The sequence below is a fragment of the Sprattus sprattus genome (assembly GCF_963457725.1).
Source record: "Sprattus sprattus genome assembly, chromosome: 20".
Classification (NCBI taxonomy): Eukaryota; Metazoa; Chordata; class Actinopteri; order Clupeiformes; family Clupeidae; genus Sprattus; species Sprattus sprattus.
In genome coordinates, this window is record NC_137918.1 from 21,225,602 (window position 1) to 21,244,075 (window position 18,474).

Here is an 18,474-nt window from a genome sequence, read left to right on the forward strand (position 1 = left end):
ATTAGGAAAATATTTTGGGTCCATTCAGTCTGATTCAAGTCTATGAATACTTCCTATCACAGGAAACAATAATGTGAAAAGGTTTGAATATTATTTTTGAATGTGTACATTGCATGTGTATATTGGTTTCCTGCACAGTAGGCATTTAGTTTTCTTGTTATATTATTTAATCTCAGTGTGTACATACGGTGACTATGATGCCAAATGAAAAAGTGCCCATAGAGATGTCAATTACTGCTTCCCCAGTTTTCACTTTTCAAGTGTGTGTTTCACCTGGAAACCAGAATTTTCTTTAATATTAAGATGAGTCTTGATTGTTGTTTGTATTTCATCCTTTGTGTTATCTTTTAAGACTTTTTCAAACAACTGTATGTTATCTATGGTAGAATCAACTTGAATGTTGCACACCCATATGCTCTTTGAAACAGCCTTAAAATAATAGGCCTACATTTTTCACACATTCCAACTTCAGAGTAGTTCTTACTGACACACTTAACACCACTGTAAACCCCAGTTGTACTGAGAGTCCTCACAGACACCCACACGTAGGCTATCGACCATATTCCTCTCTAGCCATATTGTGTTTGCAGTGTATGATGATCACAACGACCTTACAGTTTGACCAATAATTGCTTTGTCTCCCTAACACTCCGCACAGAAATAAATAATGCAGTCTTTAAAGGCATATCTCTTTTCATCTGTGTGTTTGTTACTTAATTAGTTTATTAAAATATAACACGTACAGTGTTATAACCTTACTGTCTCAATAAACCAGAACTGGGATGCTGTGTTTCAGCATCAAGGTATTTTGTATGGACTATATCTCCTGTCCGGATACTCATAGCATAATGTTGTTGCTATTTTACCGCACTGTAACAGAATAATAACAGTATAAAGATATATTTTTGGAGTGTGATTTAAGCCTTTTTGCCTTCACGGGGTGTATGTCCAGGCATGGATAACCCCAGTTGTATTGAGCTTCAGCCAGCCGTTTGATGTGAGCAAGATGTCCTTCTGGGGTATAGTGGCGGTGAGTTACTCCCCTGGCAGACTGCTGGCCTTGGGGGTTTAGGATTAGCCTCAGCATTGCAAAAGAGCTGAGCATGAGGGGCAACCAAGCGATTGTCGAGGGCCACCAGGACAAGTGGCACTACAGCAGCCCAGCCCATCTCTGGACCTCTGAACCAGGACAAGTGGCACTACAGCAGCCCTGCCAATCTCTGGACCTCTGAACCAGGACAAGTGGCACTACAGCAGCCCAGCCCATCTCTGGACCTCTGAACCAGGACAAGTGGCACTGCAGCAGCCCTGCCCATCTCTGGACCTCTGAACCAGGACAAGTGGCAATACAGGAGCCCTGCCCATCGCTGGACCCTCAGCAGGGACAAGTGGCAAGTCAGAGAAAACTAGTGGAGTTTAAGGGTGGCTTTACACGACAACGCTCCCGGGTGAAAACGACAAAATATTTTATCAGATGTGCCTTTCGTTTAGACGGCGACAGCGTTTTTGGGGCTTGAAAACGCAAAGAAATGAACCCACCCTCCAGAGTGGAAATCTTAAAAACGCTCCACCGTTGCGTTCCCGTCTAAAGGGTTGAAAACGCAAAAGTGTGCTCTGAGCTGCTCACGCTGGCTATCCTCGCATACGCGTTGACGTCATATCCATGTGCAGTACAGCCAAACAACAACAAACATGTCGGATTATTTCCATTACTCGGAGATTCAAGCTGCCTTGATATCTATCCAGGAGTCATTTCAGCAAATAAGCCGAGTAATCACAGATAAAACAGAACAGAGAAGGCGCATTAATTACACTAGGTCTCGTAGCTAGACTGTTCTATCCCTTGTAGCCTACGTCGCTTTGGCCAAAGGCGTCTGCTAATTTAAATGACTAAATGTAAATGTACACGAACACTGCAAATGTAAGTGAATGAATACATAAATAAGCTCCCAATCGCGTTAAAATAGCCATAGTGGAATAGAATGGACACATATACATCCTGCAGTACCTCCACGTCTACACCGGTTAAGTTCAATTTCACACACTTTTGCGTCACCGTCTGCATGCAGATTTCCACCCAAAGACTCTCGTCCAAACGCGAAATTAAAAGTGGGAACGCAACGCCACTTTTGCGGTTTGTGTTCAGATCGTTGTCGTGTAAAGCTAGCCTAAGACCACAGTATTCTGATAATGGTATTATAGTATAAGTTGGTCCAACCTGGGTAGCTATAATCAAGCTATCATCCCATCTGATGGCTGGTTACCTTGGAAATGTCCCTCAAGCACTCACTAAGGTGTATGATACGATAAGGTGCTGGTCACAACCTCAACCTATTCTTAAACCTTAAATGGATAAGAAGGCTGGCTTGCTGGCTTGGGTGGGCCAATTTTAGCAAGCAGGATAGGTGCTACATGGAAATGCAGAATGCAGAGTTAAGACACTGTATGTCTTGTTGGCAGATCTGAGCATGAACTACCATGATCACATTTTGTAGTAACATACTCCCACGCATGCTTTAGTTTAAAAGGAAACAGAATGATGCAATGTTTACATCTGATATAGAGAATAGATGAATGGTTTAAATAGTTGCTGAATAGTACGCTGTTTAATTAACTTTTGATGATGCAGAATTTCACTAGGTTCCATGGAAACGCACGATTAGTTTCGGCAGTTTATTTCAACGTAGTATCAGCTCTAAAATTCAGTGATCTTCGTACAATCTTAACAACGGTGAGCAGGCCAAATGTAGTACAAGGTGGAGATGATCACACTGACTGTGAAATCTATATCTCACCACGGGAATAATACAACCATGATACAGCTGATCTGTATTTACTGGTGATGCACTGGTCCTTTGTAGTATATTACTTAAATATCACCTGTATGGTCGATAGTGACAGAAGAGGGCGCCAGAGATTAGCAAAGGAATGGAATGGTACATGCGCACTTTGGAAGACGGCTCGCTGACACCGCGGGAAACATTCAACAATTTCAAGTAGACCAAGTTAGGTAGAGTGCTGAGTCTTGGAAGTTGAAATGGCAAGTAATCTTATTCAAATTTCTGAGTGAGCCAACAGCGAATGCATTTTATTCAACAGTTATTAGTAGTTATTAGTAATAGGGAAATGTTTCAGTAGGAGATAACTAGCTAGTAATCTATGTTGTTTTGAGCACAGCTATCAATAGTGTTTGATAACGTGTCGGTAGTTCTATGCTACGCCTATTTAGCTGTCTAACCAATTGCTATCTAGATTGGCTCACAGTTAACTAGCTGCCACTTAAGCAAACTGACTGGACAAATTGTCCTGTCGCTATCAGGAAGATATAAAGTGAAAGCTTAGTAGGATATAGGCTACTAGCTAGCTGAGCCCCTTTGGGAGTCATGTTAGCAAAAAGCTACGTATTGACTCACGTCAATAACGTTACCTTTATTCATTGGGCTATCACGGTGTTAACAAATAAACGTAGCTTACTTACCTATCTTTCTCTTCCAAAAGCCTTAACTTTAATAAAACAAGGCATATGGCGTTAGCTAAAGATATCATTAGGTAACCTATATCAGAGAACGGGCTCTGGGTATAGCTACTGAACGAATGTCAAGGTTGTTGCTTCGGTCGGCTGTCAACTGGTTCCTGTAGCTTGACCAGTTTAACGTTACAAAACCCTACACGAAGAATACTGTACTTTGAATGTTGAGTGTAAGTTCCAAATTTCTCTATAAACACAATTGTATGTCAGTTTCCGTAGTGTAGTGGTTATCACGTTCGCCTAACACGCGAAAGGTCCCCGGTTCGAGACCGGGCGGAAACATGGTTTTTTTTTCTTCTTTTTTTTTTTTAAATAATGTATAGGGCCTATATATTTGAAATTATTGCTGTTCAGTGAAGTAAATGTAGTTGATGAAATGTGAAAGGAATTGGGCTAAACAAACAGAACATGGCAATGACAGGATAATGACATGAAATAAGAGGTGTAGTTGTGGTTTGATAAGTATTTTAATCGCAAATAAATTAATTGACCTATGCTGTGATCTGTTTTAGGTGAAAAATCTCGCAAAGAAAGTTCATGATCAACCGGGCATTCCATATACCAAACAACAAATTTTTAGCCACATTTAAAGCCTAGACACTGAAAACAGAGACTATGATACTGAAAATCGAACATTTGCACCCCTTAGTGGAGAGAGGTGGCATAGGTCTGTCCTGGTAGTGTTGCCCGTTACTGTGTTTTTGTAAATGTTCACCTTCATTTCTCAGTCAAAGAAGAAAGGTTTGAGCCTGGAGGAGAAGCGCAGTCGCATGATGGAGATCTTCTTTGAGACTGTGAGTTCTATGCCTTTGCATTGCTTTAATGAAGGTTCATTAGTGGATGTAGTAGGTGTTGTATGGGCCCCAGACACCCTACTTGAAGTACTGTTAACATCGCTTGATTTTTACATTTAATGGCTACATTTAAATTGATTCCTTAAATCAAGGATAATCACACCCACCCCAGCCCCTAGTCTGTGGGTGGTTGGGGTGGCATGTGCATGAATGAAAGCAAGTTGATCTAGCTCAGTGGTTCTCAAGCTATGGTACGTGTACCACTGGTGGTACGCGGCTCCCTCTTGGTGGTACTCAGGAAGTTTTCCCATTTTTTATGACTAGGATATTAATCATTAAATATATTTAAAAATCATTAAAACAACTAGATCCCTATAATTTAAGTTTGTTATTTATCTGAGCCATGCTCTTTCTCCTGATCAGGCATTACACTTAGTTCCTATCCCGCGGCATGCTACCGAAGGTCAATGATAGTTACAATGGTGGTACTTTCAAAGCCAAATATTTTCTGAGGTGGTACTCACTGGAAACGTTTGAGAACCACTGATCTAGCTGATGTTACAGTTTCCTTAATTTAACTTATAACTAACCTTCAGGATGCCTAAAGGCTGAGTGGGAATAAAGATTTTTCCATCCCATGTTGTTTTTACGTGATGCATTAATGGGATGTGAAAGAGGAGGCGAGAAAGACCCATTCACGCTTTACCTGGCAGAGTCACTGTGAGCATTACTAACTACCAAGCATAAGAATGCATTCCCACGTGTAAGCCGCACCTGAGTATTAACCGCAGGCCTGCAGAGATTTTACAAAACAAGTCGATCATGTCTTAACTGCGGTTAATAGTCAGGAAATTACAGTAACTACAAATCGTTGTGTTTTCATAAGCATAGAATAAGCATTTCAGAACTACATAGGAGTGGGTTATCTTTCACAGGGCCCAGAGTGGACAACACTGGGCCTTAAGAGGGTTTTCTGCGTTTTGACGTTGAAGTGGCAGCTTGAATGAGATTGATTGGAAGATGAGAAGAAGAGATAACTCCATGGTTGATGGCTAACTATTTTCTGTTGTGAGTAATTTGAGAACCCAAAATTATGACAAATGAAGGATCATACTTTTTATTCAGTTCAAAAAGAAGAAAGGAATCCTTGTTATGATAGAAACAAAAACATGAAGCAAAACAACACGGCAGGAAACAAGGATAAACTTGGGTGTGGCCATTCCCAGATGGAAATCGGTGATGAGGGCTAATGTTTTTATGCGTAATGCCAAAGTTTTCTTGCTGGGCAGGTAATTTAGCCTACCAATCTAAATTTAGTTTGATATCTTTAGCTAAAATCATGGCCATAGTTACCAACACAAGTAGGCTAACCTTGTTCTCCATGTCAATGTTGAAAACATCTGATCTGATACAGTTGGTGGCAATCTGCAACCTCACTGCTAGATGCCACTAACATGTAAACACTGTCTTTAAAATCTAAATAAAAGACCGTGTAGAACTTTGCAGTTGTTTTGCTCAAAACAAACTTGAGGAATTAACAAGATAACTGGGAAGAACAAGCCACACAAAACAACAACGTTTTGGATGTAATGATCACCATTCTTAACACCTCCTTATACAGTTTATCTTATGTTTACAGTATAATTACCAGTTTACATGATTACCATGTAGGCCAACCAAGATTACCAAGTAGGTCAATCTAGTTATCACATTTTTCCAGAACCAATGGCTCTATTCATAGTGTTACCCCTCAGGAGGTCAGCTGATCATAACAGGTTGTACTTCATTCTGGAAGGCACAGAGGCAACATAGGTGTGTTCTGTTTACTCTGCAGATGTCAGTTCTACACAGAACAAGCTTAGGACGAGGGGATTGGTTGGGTTTGGGATGCCCCCCCCCCCCCTAGGATACAAACCATGGTCTCTTTGTGGGCACCCAAAGACAGAAACAGCATGATAAATGTACTAAAACACTGGTTGCAAGATACAGGACAACCACCAACAATGTTTCATCAACATAGAATCAGAAAATGTGATGCTGTTGATAAACTAACGCTAGGATCAAACTCAATGACCAAAATGCTGTTATTTCCAGACCTCCGTGATACCCTGTGTCTTCATGGTTTAGTGCTTCCTGACTCGTTTTTACATTTTATGCGTTATTAAATGTAAAACTCAGTGAGCTCCTTTCTTAGCTTTGAATAACCATTACATTATCAGGTCTCTCTAACCTTTCTGAGGTCTCTTATTGAGCTTTTACAAACTGCCAACCCCCTAAGTTTCTAATCGTTTCCAGCACTTTGGAGCTGAGGGCACCAGCAATGATTATTTCAATGTGGAACTCGTGGACATTCACAGAATGTTCAGTATTTAACTGTTGCTGTTCATATGCTACGTCAGTTGTGTCTACAGTTTAGATAGTTGTAATATTGTTGTGTTGTGTTATATGTTGTCCCTCGTCGCACCAACAGGAGAAGCACTCCAAATTTCGTTGTATGCAAATACAATGACAATAAAGGCTTTTCTATTCCATTCTATTCTATACCTATCGGGACAAATGCATGTTTCTTTACAGTAAGTTTGTCTGTTCTTTATCCCTTTTATAGAAAGATGTTTTTCAGCTGAAGGACATTGAGAAGCTGGCCCCCAAAATGAAAGGAATCAGTGAGTATCAGATCTGCGATGAGGTTCTCACACTAGGTATCCAGAGGGTTCAGGTCGTTTAAGCTGTGAAAGTATTCATCAGCCATGTCTAATGTGTGTCCATGAGGAGGCACCGTTAAGGGTGAAACCGTTCCAGTAGTACAATACTAACCTTAAGAGACCAAGTGAAAATAGGTTTTGATCAGCAGTTCATTTGAGCAAACTGTTTGGAGCTTTAACAGAGGTAACATATGAGCTGGAATGATGTTTCCTCTAAATTCAATTTCCTCAGAATATGAACTTGTCTTGGCAGAACAGTTTATTTCTTTCCACTTAAGAAAAATACACAAACTCAGCCTTTATTGGGAACGAAGTGCCCCCTGACCCTTTAAAAGGCCTGCCTCACACATGTGTAATTTGCCCGTGTTTAGGAACAAGCATTCCAGGGATGTTTAACATGTTTGCACATCATTTTCTTCCCATGAACATCGGAGCCCACGCCATCCCATAATAAACTCTGATTGGCTGACAGCCGCAATAGCAAAGGCACATGGGCCACAGTGCCATAGCAACCCAGTCCTCCAGGGTGTGATTACATCTTTATATAGCCTGTAGGGAGACAGTGAGCATAGCCACTGATAAAACCTGAAGAATGTCAATTCACTTAAGCAAAATTAGCCTCCCAAGTTTGTGGCCTAGCAGCACTTTGCCATTGTTATCGTAAACACCACATATTTACTGTGAGGAGAAACCTACCATGTAAACAACCTACCATGTAAACAACCTACCATGTAAACACAAATGGGTGAAACAGCATCAGTACACAGTCATGAGAGGAGCAAGGCTGAGAAACAACAGCGGCTCTGTGTGTGTGTGTGGAGCTGAACCCAGGCAGGGTCTATGCCTTGCACGTCATCTTAATTGTGAGAAATCCGATCCGGGTGCTTGTGGCAGGCGATTAAAAGCACATGTTCTAGGCCCAGGGTCCGCTGTGGTGGTGATTTAGTGACAGAGGGGAGGATTTGGGGGTGTTTTTTAGAGGTTGAAGGGGTACTAGTGGGGTTCTTGGGACTGAAATCTGTCAGACTGTGAATACATTATCAAATCGAATTGCTGTAGACTGTAGGTACAGGTCTGTTTGCTTCTCCCACAACAACAAAAAAACGATTTAAAGCTATTTAGAGCATATGATGGAAGTTGATCAGCAAACAAATAGTATTTAAAAATAAACATGGTAATAAACTGGAAGTTATCCAGTTAAGTAATATCTGTTGGCTGATATCTAAAACGCTAGTTGTAAGTTACCAACAAAATGATATGAGTCCTAAAAACACCTAGTACATTTTAGTTACCTTTCAGTCTTGAGATGGCTGCATTGGGCACAAGAATAGAGATGCACTTCAGCTGCAACTCAGTCCTATTTGCTTGTGGCTGTCTGATGGCCTTGAGGTCTGTGTCCAAGACAAGAGCACCAGTGTTATTTTCTCCACCAAGCACTAAACTTCATTACCGCAGCTCAGAAGCTCTCTACACAGCCATGTTGCATAACTCATCCCACTTCAGATGACAGCCATGCACAATTAGCCAATGCAGTTAGGTTGTTGTGTGAAATCTATCTCTGATGTCTAGTGGGGAAATGGCTTGCCGCTGAGCAGGCATGATTTGTGTGCTTCTTTCTCTTTCTCTGCAGACACTACTGCTTGTGGTAGTGTCTGTCATGTTGAAATGCTCTGTGTTGAAAACACTGTGTTAAACACTGTTATGAACTGCTGCAATTCTGATATTTTTTTTTTTTTGTAATGTCTGTTTACCCAAATTTGCTTCACACAACTTATGTAAGTGTGTGTTTTTGAATGTGCTGTAAATCACCATGGTGTGTGTGAGTCATTATTTGGTGCAGGGATGTTTTTTCATTTGTGGAAGCATTCCTTTCAAATTGGATTGAGAATCCATTTTCTCCACTTTTATAAAAGCATGTGTTTGTCTTCTAAGCACCCATGTCGGTGAAGGACGTATTGCAGAGCTTGGTGGATGACAACATGGTGGACTGTGAGAGAGTGGGCACCTCTAACTACTACTGGGCGTTCCCTAGCAAAGCTGTGCATGCCCGGAAGCAAAGGACTGAAGAACTGGAGAAACAGGTGATGCCATCTCATCTCCCCATCTGACACAGAATTCCAAGGAATATGGATGGGGGTGTTGAATTACAGAGCAGAATCAGAATTACAGAGAAATGTGTGTGGAGTGTTGTGTAACTGTATCTCAATCTGTGTGTGCGTAATCAGATTTGCACATGTATAAACATCTCCAAATGCATATTGCATAATGCATTTGCAAGTGTATTGAGATGTGTACATGTGTAGACAAATCTGTTAATGCGTGTACATAGATCTGTGAATGTGTAGCCAAATCTGTTAAACAGATGGGGCCCCCCCTTATGCGCCGTGGTTCTGCTTAAGCTTTCTTCCTGATTAGCAGGGAGTTTTCCCCTGTCCCCATTGTGCTTGCTCTATGGGGGTTCGGGCTCTGGGCTCTGTCAAGTGCCATGAAACAGTTTTATTGTTTTGGTGCTATATAAATAAAATGTAATTTAATTTAATTAATGCACTGGCACTGAATGGGGTGCTACGTCAGAGACTGGCAGATCGAGACAGGAAAACACTGACTGTTACATAAAGTAACAAAACACATTTTCTACAGTTTCTATACCGTTTTTGAGGTAAACAGAGGCAAATGTTATCTTTCCATGTTTTCCGACCCTAATAATAACGTTTACGAGCCTGCCAGTTGCGAAAACAAGCGGTTTACTACTTATGTCCTGGCTTGTCCTCATAGGATTACATTGTATAGCTGTTTTGCGGTTGCGGTTTTAGCGTTCTAACTCAAAACCGGACCGTTTCAATCGTTAATTGTCCCTACTAAACATTTGGATAAAAAAAAAAAAAGGCCCAGGTTCAGAAATCCTTAAATTTCTCTTAAAAATGGCATGGATGTAGCTCTACACCTTTGCCTATTTTTGTATGTGTGGATCTATGAAGAGGCAAATTGGTCCCACTTCTATCTGCACCGACCGCGGAGCCGCTCGCCTGCTGCTCCAGCTCTGCTCCTCAAACACACAACAAACCTCAACTTTATCAAACAAACAAACAAAACAAACAACCAAGGCTGACTTCAGTCAGTTTTTATTAGCACAAACGACACACAGTAACACACACGTGCATATAAAGTGACTATCAGGACACACACACACGCACATGCAGGCCTGAGGTTGCAGTGAATTTTATCCAACAGCTAGTAATGTGTTGCTAATGATAGACAAATTTGGGCCTAATCACTAGCTCATACTTGGCTATGTTGAAATGATAAATGTTTAGGTGTAGATGTCTAGGTTATCCAGGTTGGGTTTAGTGAATGAAGGGGCAATTACTATGACACGAGCAGGCACTCTTCTCTCTGTTTCCATGACAACAGCAGTGATGGCTGTGGATTAGGAATGTGTGTGGGTTCCAGAACTTGTTGCATGGATTTGTATGGGATCAGCTCACTTTGATTCATACGTTCTTACGTAATGGCAGCAATAGTATGATATGTTAACTTGTATTTTTTCTGCCACAGCATCAAGAAGGGAAACAACGGAAAATAGCCCTGCAGCAAGCTGTGGACAACGCTAAAGTGGGACGCCAAGGCACAGTGAGTGCTTTTAAACCTAAGAGGATTTCAGCAGCAGAAAGGTTCACCTGTTTGTGTGCTACAGGAAGGGGATGCTGTTATCAATATTTTTTTCTTTTTTTTTTTTTATCAAAGGCAGACTTTGCTTGACGCTTGTGACTATTTCTATGTGTAAGACTGCATGTTCTGCAATGTTTGCTCAATGGAGGTGGAGAGTAGATTTCCCATGAACTGACATTTTCCTAGTAAGCAAAAAGCAGACGTAGACAGCATTGGCTAACCCCCGTCTGCTGTGTGTGTGTGGGAGAGTTGGGTCACCAGTCACCAGGTGGCCTTGGATTTGAGGAGTGTCAGCTGTTGACCAAAAATGGAAGGCCTTAATCAGTTGGCTTCCCTGCTTTTGCAAAATGACCACACAAAGGCATTGCAGTAACATTTCAAATTTCAGTAACAGGAAACTGTATCTAGTATCTGCAATGCTCTGTTTGATTACTCATGCCCTTATGCTTTTCATGTTCTACCATCATTGGTTGATTGTCCTTTTAAATCAGCTTCCACAAAGCCCTGGGCGCCCCGTTGCCCTTGTTAAATATATCACTGAGATTTTTAGGGGCACATTATGTGGAAATTGGTGGAGCATGGACTTTGTCTGTGTACATGGACAAATTACTTTGGTCTTATCACATTTCAAATGCCCTTCATTTCTTTTGAACCGTGCACAACAGTCACTGTACTTGGCAGCTCTTTCTGCCTGTGATCTGTGATCTGGACAGGTGATCCTCCATAAGAGGTTGTCAATTCAGAAATAATATGATGGTGGCAAATGTAATAATCCATCTTCTTTTGACGTTTTCCCATTAGTCATCGAAATGCCACACGTGCCAAACCAGTTTCTACTTCCAGATAACCCCCTGTTTGTCTTTCTTTTTTCTCTCCAATATGTGTGTGTGTGTGTGTGTGTGCACGTGTGTATGCACGTGTGTGTGCGTGCGGGTGTGTGTGTGCATGTGTGTGTGCGTGTGTGTGTGTGTGTGTGTGTGTGTGTGTGCGAATGTGTGTGTGTGTGTGTGTGCGAATGTGTGTGTGTGTGTGTGTGTCTGTGTGCAAATGTGTGTGTGTGTGTGTGTGTGTGTGTGTGTGTGTGTGTGTGTGTGTGTGTGTGTGTGTGTGTGTGTGTGTGTAAAGGAGGACAGGGCTGCACTTCTTCAGGAACTAAAGGCCCTAAGAGAGCAGAAGCTCCAGCTGAAGGCTGAGCTGGAGAAGTACAAGGAGTGTGACCCAGAAGTCGTGGAGGAGATGCGTGAGTGACACACTAACTGCCCTCTCTGGAGATTCACTTCCATACACACCCGGTCATTTCTCTCCAACTCCTCCTGTCTTCATTTACATTTACATTTAGTCAGTTAGCAGACGCTTTTATCCAAAGCGACTTACAAGGATGTATAGACATGTCTTACATTTACACTGATGGCACACTGCACATCAGGAGCAATTAGGGGTTCAGTGTCTTGCTCAAGGACACTTCGACAGGGAATCGAACTAGGAACCTTCTTATTACTAAACGACTTCTCTACTGGACCTTCTTCATCAGGCCTCTGAGCACATGAGACCTGTTCATGATGAATAGTATGCACTCTGCATAGCAAGTAGACCTGTCATTCACCAATTTTTTTGAAAATAATTGAAATTAACATTTGAATAGTATCTGGTCAGAAATAGGACCGCTATATAACATCCATTCAGAGAACCCTTCCGGGTATTAGTTAGTATGATTATAACTATTTTAAGTTGCTACCCAGACAGATGCATAACTGTTTCAGACAGGTAGAGTCAGTGTGCCTGAATGCATCTCATCAAACAGAGCCACTGTTCAGGCAGCACAACAGATAGACATTCGATGTTGGACCACACATGCAAAGACACACAAGCACTTGGGTTTTATTGGACCAACTTGTAGGTTTGCTCCGAAGCAGACGGCGGGTCTACTACTGTTTCACCGCTCAGACAGTACGTCCTGTCTCTGCTGAGCGTAAGCCCTCCACCTGCCACTGACCTTGGAGAGGGTGCCACCCAAACAGGCCAGCACATACACACACACACACACACACACACACACACGCACACACACACACACACGCACACACACACACGGGGAGGGTGCCACCCAAACAGGCCAGCACATACACACGCACACACACACATACACACACACACACGCACACACACACATACACACACACACGCACACACACACACACGCACACACACGCACACACACACACACGGGGAGGGTGCCCCCCAAACAGGGCAGATTAACAGTTTGTCGCTGCTCAGCCCCTCTCACGGCTGATTTACTGACCAGTATTTTTATCACACACTGTCATGCCAAGCAGGTCATGGGAGCCGTACAGCAAGGGAGAGCCCTTGTGAATGTGTCCATTTGTTGTTTGTTTACTTGGAACTTAAGGGCAGTTAACCCCCATAGCATAGGGTACATTGTTCCATCACAGTGAGTTTTCTCTCCTGTTTAAGTGGCTTGTTCCGGTTGTGCCATGACTTAATTGCAGTGGTCCACTTGTGCAGTTCTCAAAGGAGAAGAACTTGCTCTCGTTTCTCCTAGGTGGTTTGAGTGTGTGTACCGATGATGAGTTCGGTCAGAATGTGCCCCTGCAGCTTAAGTTCTAATGAGTGAAATTATTGGAAAAAGCAGCACCTCTGGTCCTAATCGAGTTGTTTACTCTGGCCATTCCTGTAGTGTGTTGTGGTTTGGGGAGTGTGAGGCCATGTGGTTGCAACTGTTTGTAGGTCACATAAATGTTAATTTTAGCTGGTGGGACACTCTTGAGTGTCTTCCTGTTGCATAGGAAGATCTGGTTTCTCACACACTTCTAGAAAACCTGCAGCCCAAAGCTCACAGCAGACATCAGCCTCTGTGTGTGTGTATGTGTGTGTATATGTGTACATGTGTGTGTATGTGTATATATATATATCTATATGTGCGTGTGCAAGCATGAATGCATGTTGATGCCTGTTCCGTCTCAGCCTGAGGCGTCTCACACACAGCTCAATGCAGTATTCCACTGTGCGCACCATTGCTCTAGCCTGCTGTGGACTTGCTGGGTCCAGCGCTGTGACTGACTCAGATGAACAGCGTCTCGACAGCTATCAGCACCAGTGGAATCCCCCCCCATGTGTGGAAACGGGCCAAGATCCACTTTTCATCACCTTCACTCCCATCCAGCAGCTGCTGCCACGGGTGCTGCCTACCACAGCACACACACTCATGCCGACAGCTTTGGAGATAATCTTCTCCGGTTCACAAACTTGACCAACTGCTAAGCGCAGGTCAGGCAGACAGAACAGGAACAGGAAGTCACAAGTTGGCATTGAGTGTTTGCTGTTTTATAGACGTACGGTGAGGCTTGACCCGCCTCGCCTCTGGATAACACACAGAACACAATGCCTGGCCGAGCAACGCTATTGTCTCAAGGGGTTGCCAGGGTTTTAACACCAGGAACATTTTAAAGCCAGAGTTAAGTCATTGTACATGGCAACGCAGAGGTGACCTGTACATTCTTGTCTCCTCTGAAAGTCTTGTTAAGCAGCAGATGAAAATGGATGACTGATGCAGATACTGTATGCATGTCAGCTCTTGTGCTCTATTCATAAAACATCAGTCAGAGTTACTCAAGCGTGGATTGGAGCTGTTTGTTGAAAAGCTGAGTCATGGTTCAGCTTGTCAGGTTATGTACCCTACTATGTTCTTTACTGTCTTCGAATTGTTGTGGCTATTCGTGGACTTGATTCTGTTGAGTTTAGATTTAGCATGGATTGTTTCACAGGTTGTATTATATTTGTATCTACAGCATTTATATTAGCCTATTTTATAGATCAGGTGCTGATCAATGGGGTCTGTGGTCCCTCTCAGTATATGGCATGCCAGTGTTGTCAATGGCAGATTGCCCTGTGAGTGTTTAGACCAATACTAAGGCTTTGGGGACCATTTTAAACACTCCAATGCAGCATTTGGGTGAGATGTTGATGGCAGGCGACTCTGAATCACCCAATCTACACCGCTTTAAATAAAAGGACTAGCACTGCCCTCCTCATCCCTCCAGAAACAAAGTGATGCCAAGTTGGGTACCCGCTAAAAGCCCGGGATTTGGATTGCGCTGCCCTCGGGCCAAGCAGGAGTGCTCTGGCAAGAGGCTGGGTGTTGAGTTTCACTGAGGGAGCAGATTGTGCTGCCATCTTTCCACCTCGGGCTGTTTCAAGAGCTTAATGGATGAGGAGCTGTGATTAAGTCTGCTTTGCAGTGGAAGTGGCTGATGGCTCTGTTTGATGAGCTGCTCGTTGCTCTGAAAAAGGAGATGCATTCAGGCACACTGCCTCTACCTGTCTGAAACAGTTATGCATCTGTCTGGGTAGCAACTTAAAATAGTTTTAATCATACTTACTAATACCCGGAAGGGTTCTGTGAATGGATGTTATATAGCGGTCCTATTTCTTACCAGATACTATTCAAAGTTTAAAATACACCCAATTATTTTCAAAAAATAGGCGAATGAGAGGTGTACTTGCTATGCAGAGTGCATACTATTCATCATGAACCATTTTAGATTATGTTAAGCTGTGATCGTCATCCTGGTCTCCAGATGAATCTAACTTTGTCTGTTCTTCACAGGCAAGGAGAACATCACTGCCAAAGAGGCTGTATCCAGGTGGACAGGTAAGCTGCACATCCCATGACGCGAGTAGATCAGGCATTAATGACCTTGCTGATCGCTCCCTCTGATTCAGATGCCTGAACCACGTAATACTGAACACATTTTATGTTAATCAGAAATTCCTAAGGGGCTCAGTGGAATAGCAGCGTGTTGCTTGTGTGTAATAGCCACCACCTTCATGGCTTTGTTAACCGCATTTTGCAGAATTATTTTGCCTCAACACTGATCCGATACCTACCATTTTGCCCTTTGATCTCCCTGGAATCTTACGGCCACTCCACCACTGAGTGAAGTCAGGACTAAAATACTGAAGGTGGTGATGGTATCTGGGTCAAGATATTCGGTAGCACCACAACACAACTGACAATGATGGCAGTCTCATCAGGCCATCTGCTCAATCTGCACTGTAGTCAGGGAATCAGTCAAAACTAAATCCCTCATCATGATGTATGAGTCTGTGCAGGAAGTTAATAAATCATTTTTTATGGCCAGGCTCTGAATGCTATGCATTTTGATATAAGGCCTCAGTCATACATTATGGTGGATTGCAGAGATTGCAGAGCTTCTTCTGTGGGCGGAAATGAAACTGTGGGGGGAGCAGGCTGGCAGTATGTTAAAGTTATGGCAGTGGAATGATTGGTGATTGAAATGGAGGTGGTAAAGAGAGAAGAGAGACTGGATAAGTTACTGGCACCTGCCCATCAGTCAAGCCAACTATATGTGCGATAATATCGTGGTCATCCACTCCATACTTATGATTTTAAAATAAATTAATGATATAATAGCTTAAAACACAAGACGGTGTGTGTAATGACCGACTATATAAGCACAAGAGAAAAAAAAAATCTGTTTTCAGATGTACTGCAAATAATGGCTACACACCAAGTTTCTTGATGTTGTATTACAATGTAACTGTCAACAAAGAAATGGATGCCACATGAGAGCAAGATGGTCCATACATCTGCATGCAACAGCACATTTAGAATACTTCAGCCAGTTTGAACTGGTTTGTCTGCCTATGCACACACTAGAATAGAGAACAAAACAAGAACAATCCGAGATTTCTGACCTCCAGCAATTTCAGAAAGACCCGCCCAGTCGTTTCTGAGAAATCTTGTCCACAGACAGACAAACAGACAAACAGACAGGACAAGTAAATTAACGGACCCGATCGCATAACCTCCTTGCTGGAGGTAAAAATGACCAATGGCATAGCCCTCGCTTTCCTGTTGAGCAGCTCAAGAGCAGCTATAGCCTTCTGTTTTTGACCCAAGCTTTCAGCATTCTCAACACAGATGTCTGGACCGTGTGACATTTGCTGGTGGCTCTGAGGTGATTATGACAGTGAGTGGCCCCAAGGACACGGGACTGAAGAGTGTTAAGCGCTGACCCGAAGCACCATTTATGTTTAAGATATCTCGTTTCAACGCAAAGCCTGGCTGTAAACACGGGCCCACACACACACAAGCGTTCTCACAGTGAAACATCAGATAAATAAATGCATGCTCACCCCTCGTGAATTCACGAAATGGACTTATGTCCGGGGTGCAGTTGGAATACACCCAAGGAGGCAATGACTATTGTATTGGTCAACTTCATACCTGGCATTATTTTGATTGGTGAATTTTTATAGGGTCATTTCACAACAATCCGAGAGAGAGAGAGCAGGAATATGTGAGAAGTTTTGCGTACGCACAGAAGCATCCAAAGTGCAAGAGGAACTCAAACTGAAACATGGGACATTTGTGCAAACAACAGTATATCTGAGTGGAGACAGTTTTGAGCAGGAACAGACTTTCTTGTGAGCAGGGGCTATTTGAGGGGAAAAGTCAGGTTTTGAGTGAAAACATCCCAAAATCCGAACATGAAACGAATAAATAATGCTCTCAAATTGAAAGACTATGCTCTTGATTAAAAATAGGAATACAACTCAAACCGGTAATTGTTGTAAAATGTGCTACTTATCCTAGGCCGGTCGCCAGGGAGGTGCCACTTCACAGCTGGAATGACCTTCAAAATACATGATTTGCCCTTTACCTTAAGGTTGCTGTACAGAACCATTTAATGCTTTGTTCATGACATGACGGAAATTGGGAAAATGCTGGCTCTGACTTGTACAAAACTATTTAAATGCATGATCAGGTCTAATTTTTTGCTGGGAAACTGCCTCATTTAAGCTGACTTGACATCACAACATTTACAGTCATAGCGTCCTGGTTATATAACAATTGCTATTTATTGACTTTCAACAAGTTAGTGACTGTTGTATGTGATATGTTTGTATTCTTGATATATTAATGAAGTTGCCAACAGTTTTTCAAAGACATTTGCAATAATTGATATTGGCCTACTAATCTAATCAAGCTTAATTGATATTAACATGATCGGCTATATTATAAGGTTTATGTACTTCTAAGGTCATGCAGGTGAGTCGACAGATGTTGCTATGGGCATCCATTGTTTTTTGCGAGTTGATCAGGTGATCACACATCTTACAGAAGTAGAAAGTATCCAAATCGGGTTTACCGAGTTTACCGTTGTCTTCAACTCAGCATAAGTTATGCTGTGTTATTTCATTGTCTGCTATATTTGTATGTTGTACATTGTCCACTGCTTAACAAAGTTTGATTTTCATCGTCTGTTCTGAGTAAACTGTTTTGTCATGTTTGTGTTATTCTCTAGATAATGTATTCGCCATTAAATCGTGGGCCAAGAAAAAGTTTTCCTTTGAGGACAGCCGGCTTGACAAAGCCTTTGGAATACCTGAAGACTTTGACTACATGGATTAAGCACTACTCATCTTCTCTCCACAACTGTAAGCCGTCCACACGAGGTCTCAGAGGAAACCTAGAGAGATCATCACTCAATACAGGCAAACCACTAACTACATGATGCTGTGTCTCTCACAACCTTCCTTTACCCTTATTTTCCGAGTTGCCACATAAGAAGATGCTTTGCCATCTGATGTGTGCAGTGGAGGCTTACATGTGGAAATGAGATTAATGTGGAACTGGAGAAGGTGCTATGCTAGGTGCTATGCTAACCCCTGGCCGCACCCTCCCTCCCTCTCTGATCCCCTCTCAGATGGGACCGGGCTTTTGGGACACCTGTTA

At 42.5% G+C, this 18,474-nt stretch overlaps 1 protein-coding gene across 1 annotated transcript; it reads left to right on the forward strand.

Annotated features, from left to right (window-relative positions):
• Window positions 1–1,103: 1,103 nt before the first annotated feature.
• On the forward strand, window positions 1,104–18,182 carry mnd1 (meiotic nuclear divisions 1 homolog; the record flags this gene model as incomplete). Its single annotated transcript, XM_080859241.1, has 8 exons — window positions 1,104–1,193; window positions 4,258–4,323; window positions 6,929–6,986; window positions 8,958–9,106; window positions 10,581–10,655; window positions 11,820–11,934; window positions 15,319–15,363; window positions 18,044–18,182. 8 exons carry the CDS (start codon window positions 1,104–1,106, stop codon window positions 18,148–18,150), a joined length of 705 nt encoding a protein of 234 aa, XP_080715367.1. The 3' UTR covers window positions 18,151–18,182.
• Between the last annotated feature and the right edge of the window lie 292 nt (window positions 18,183–18,474).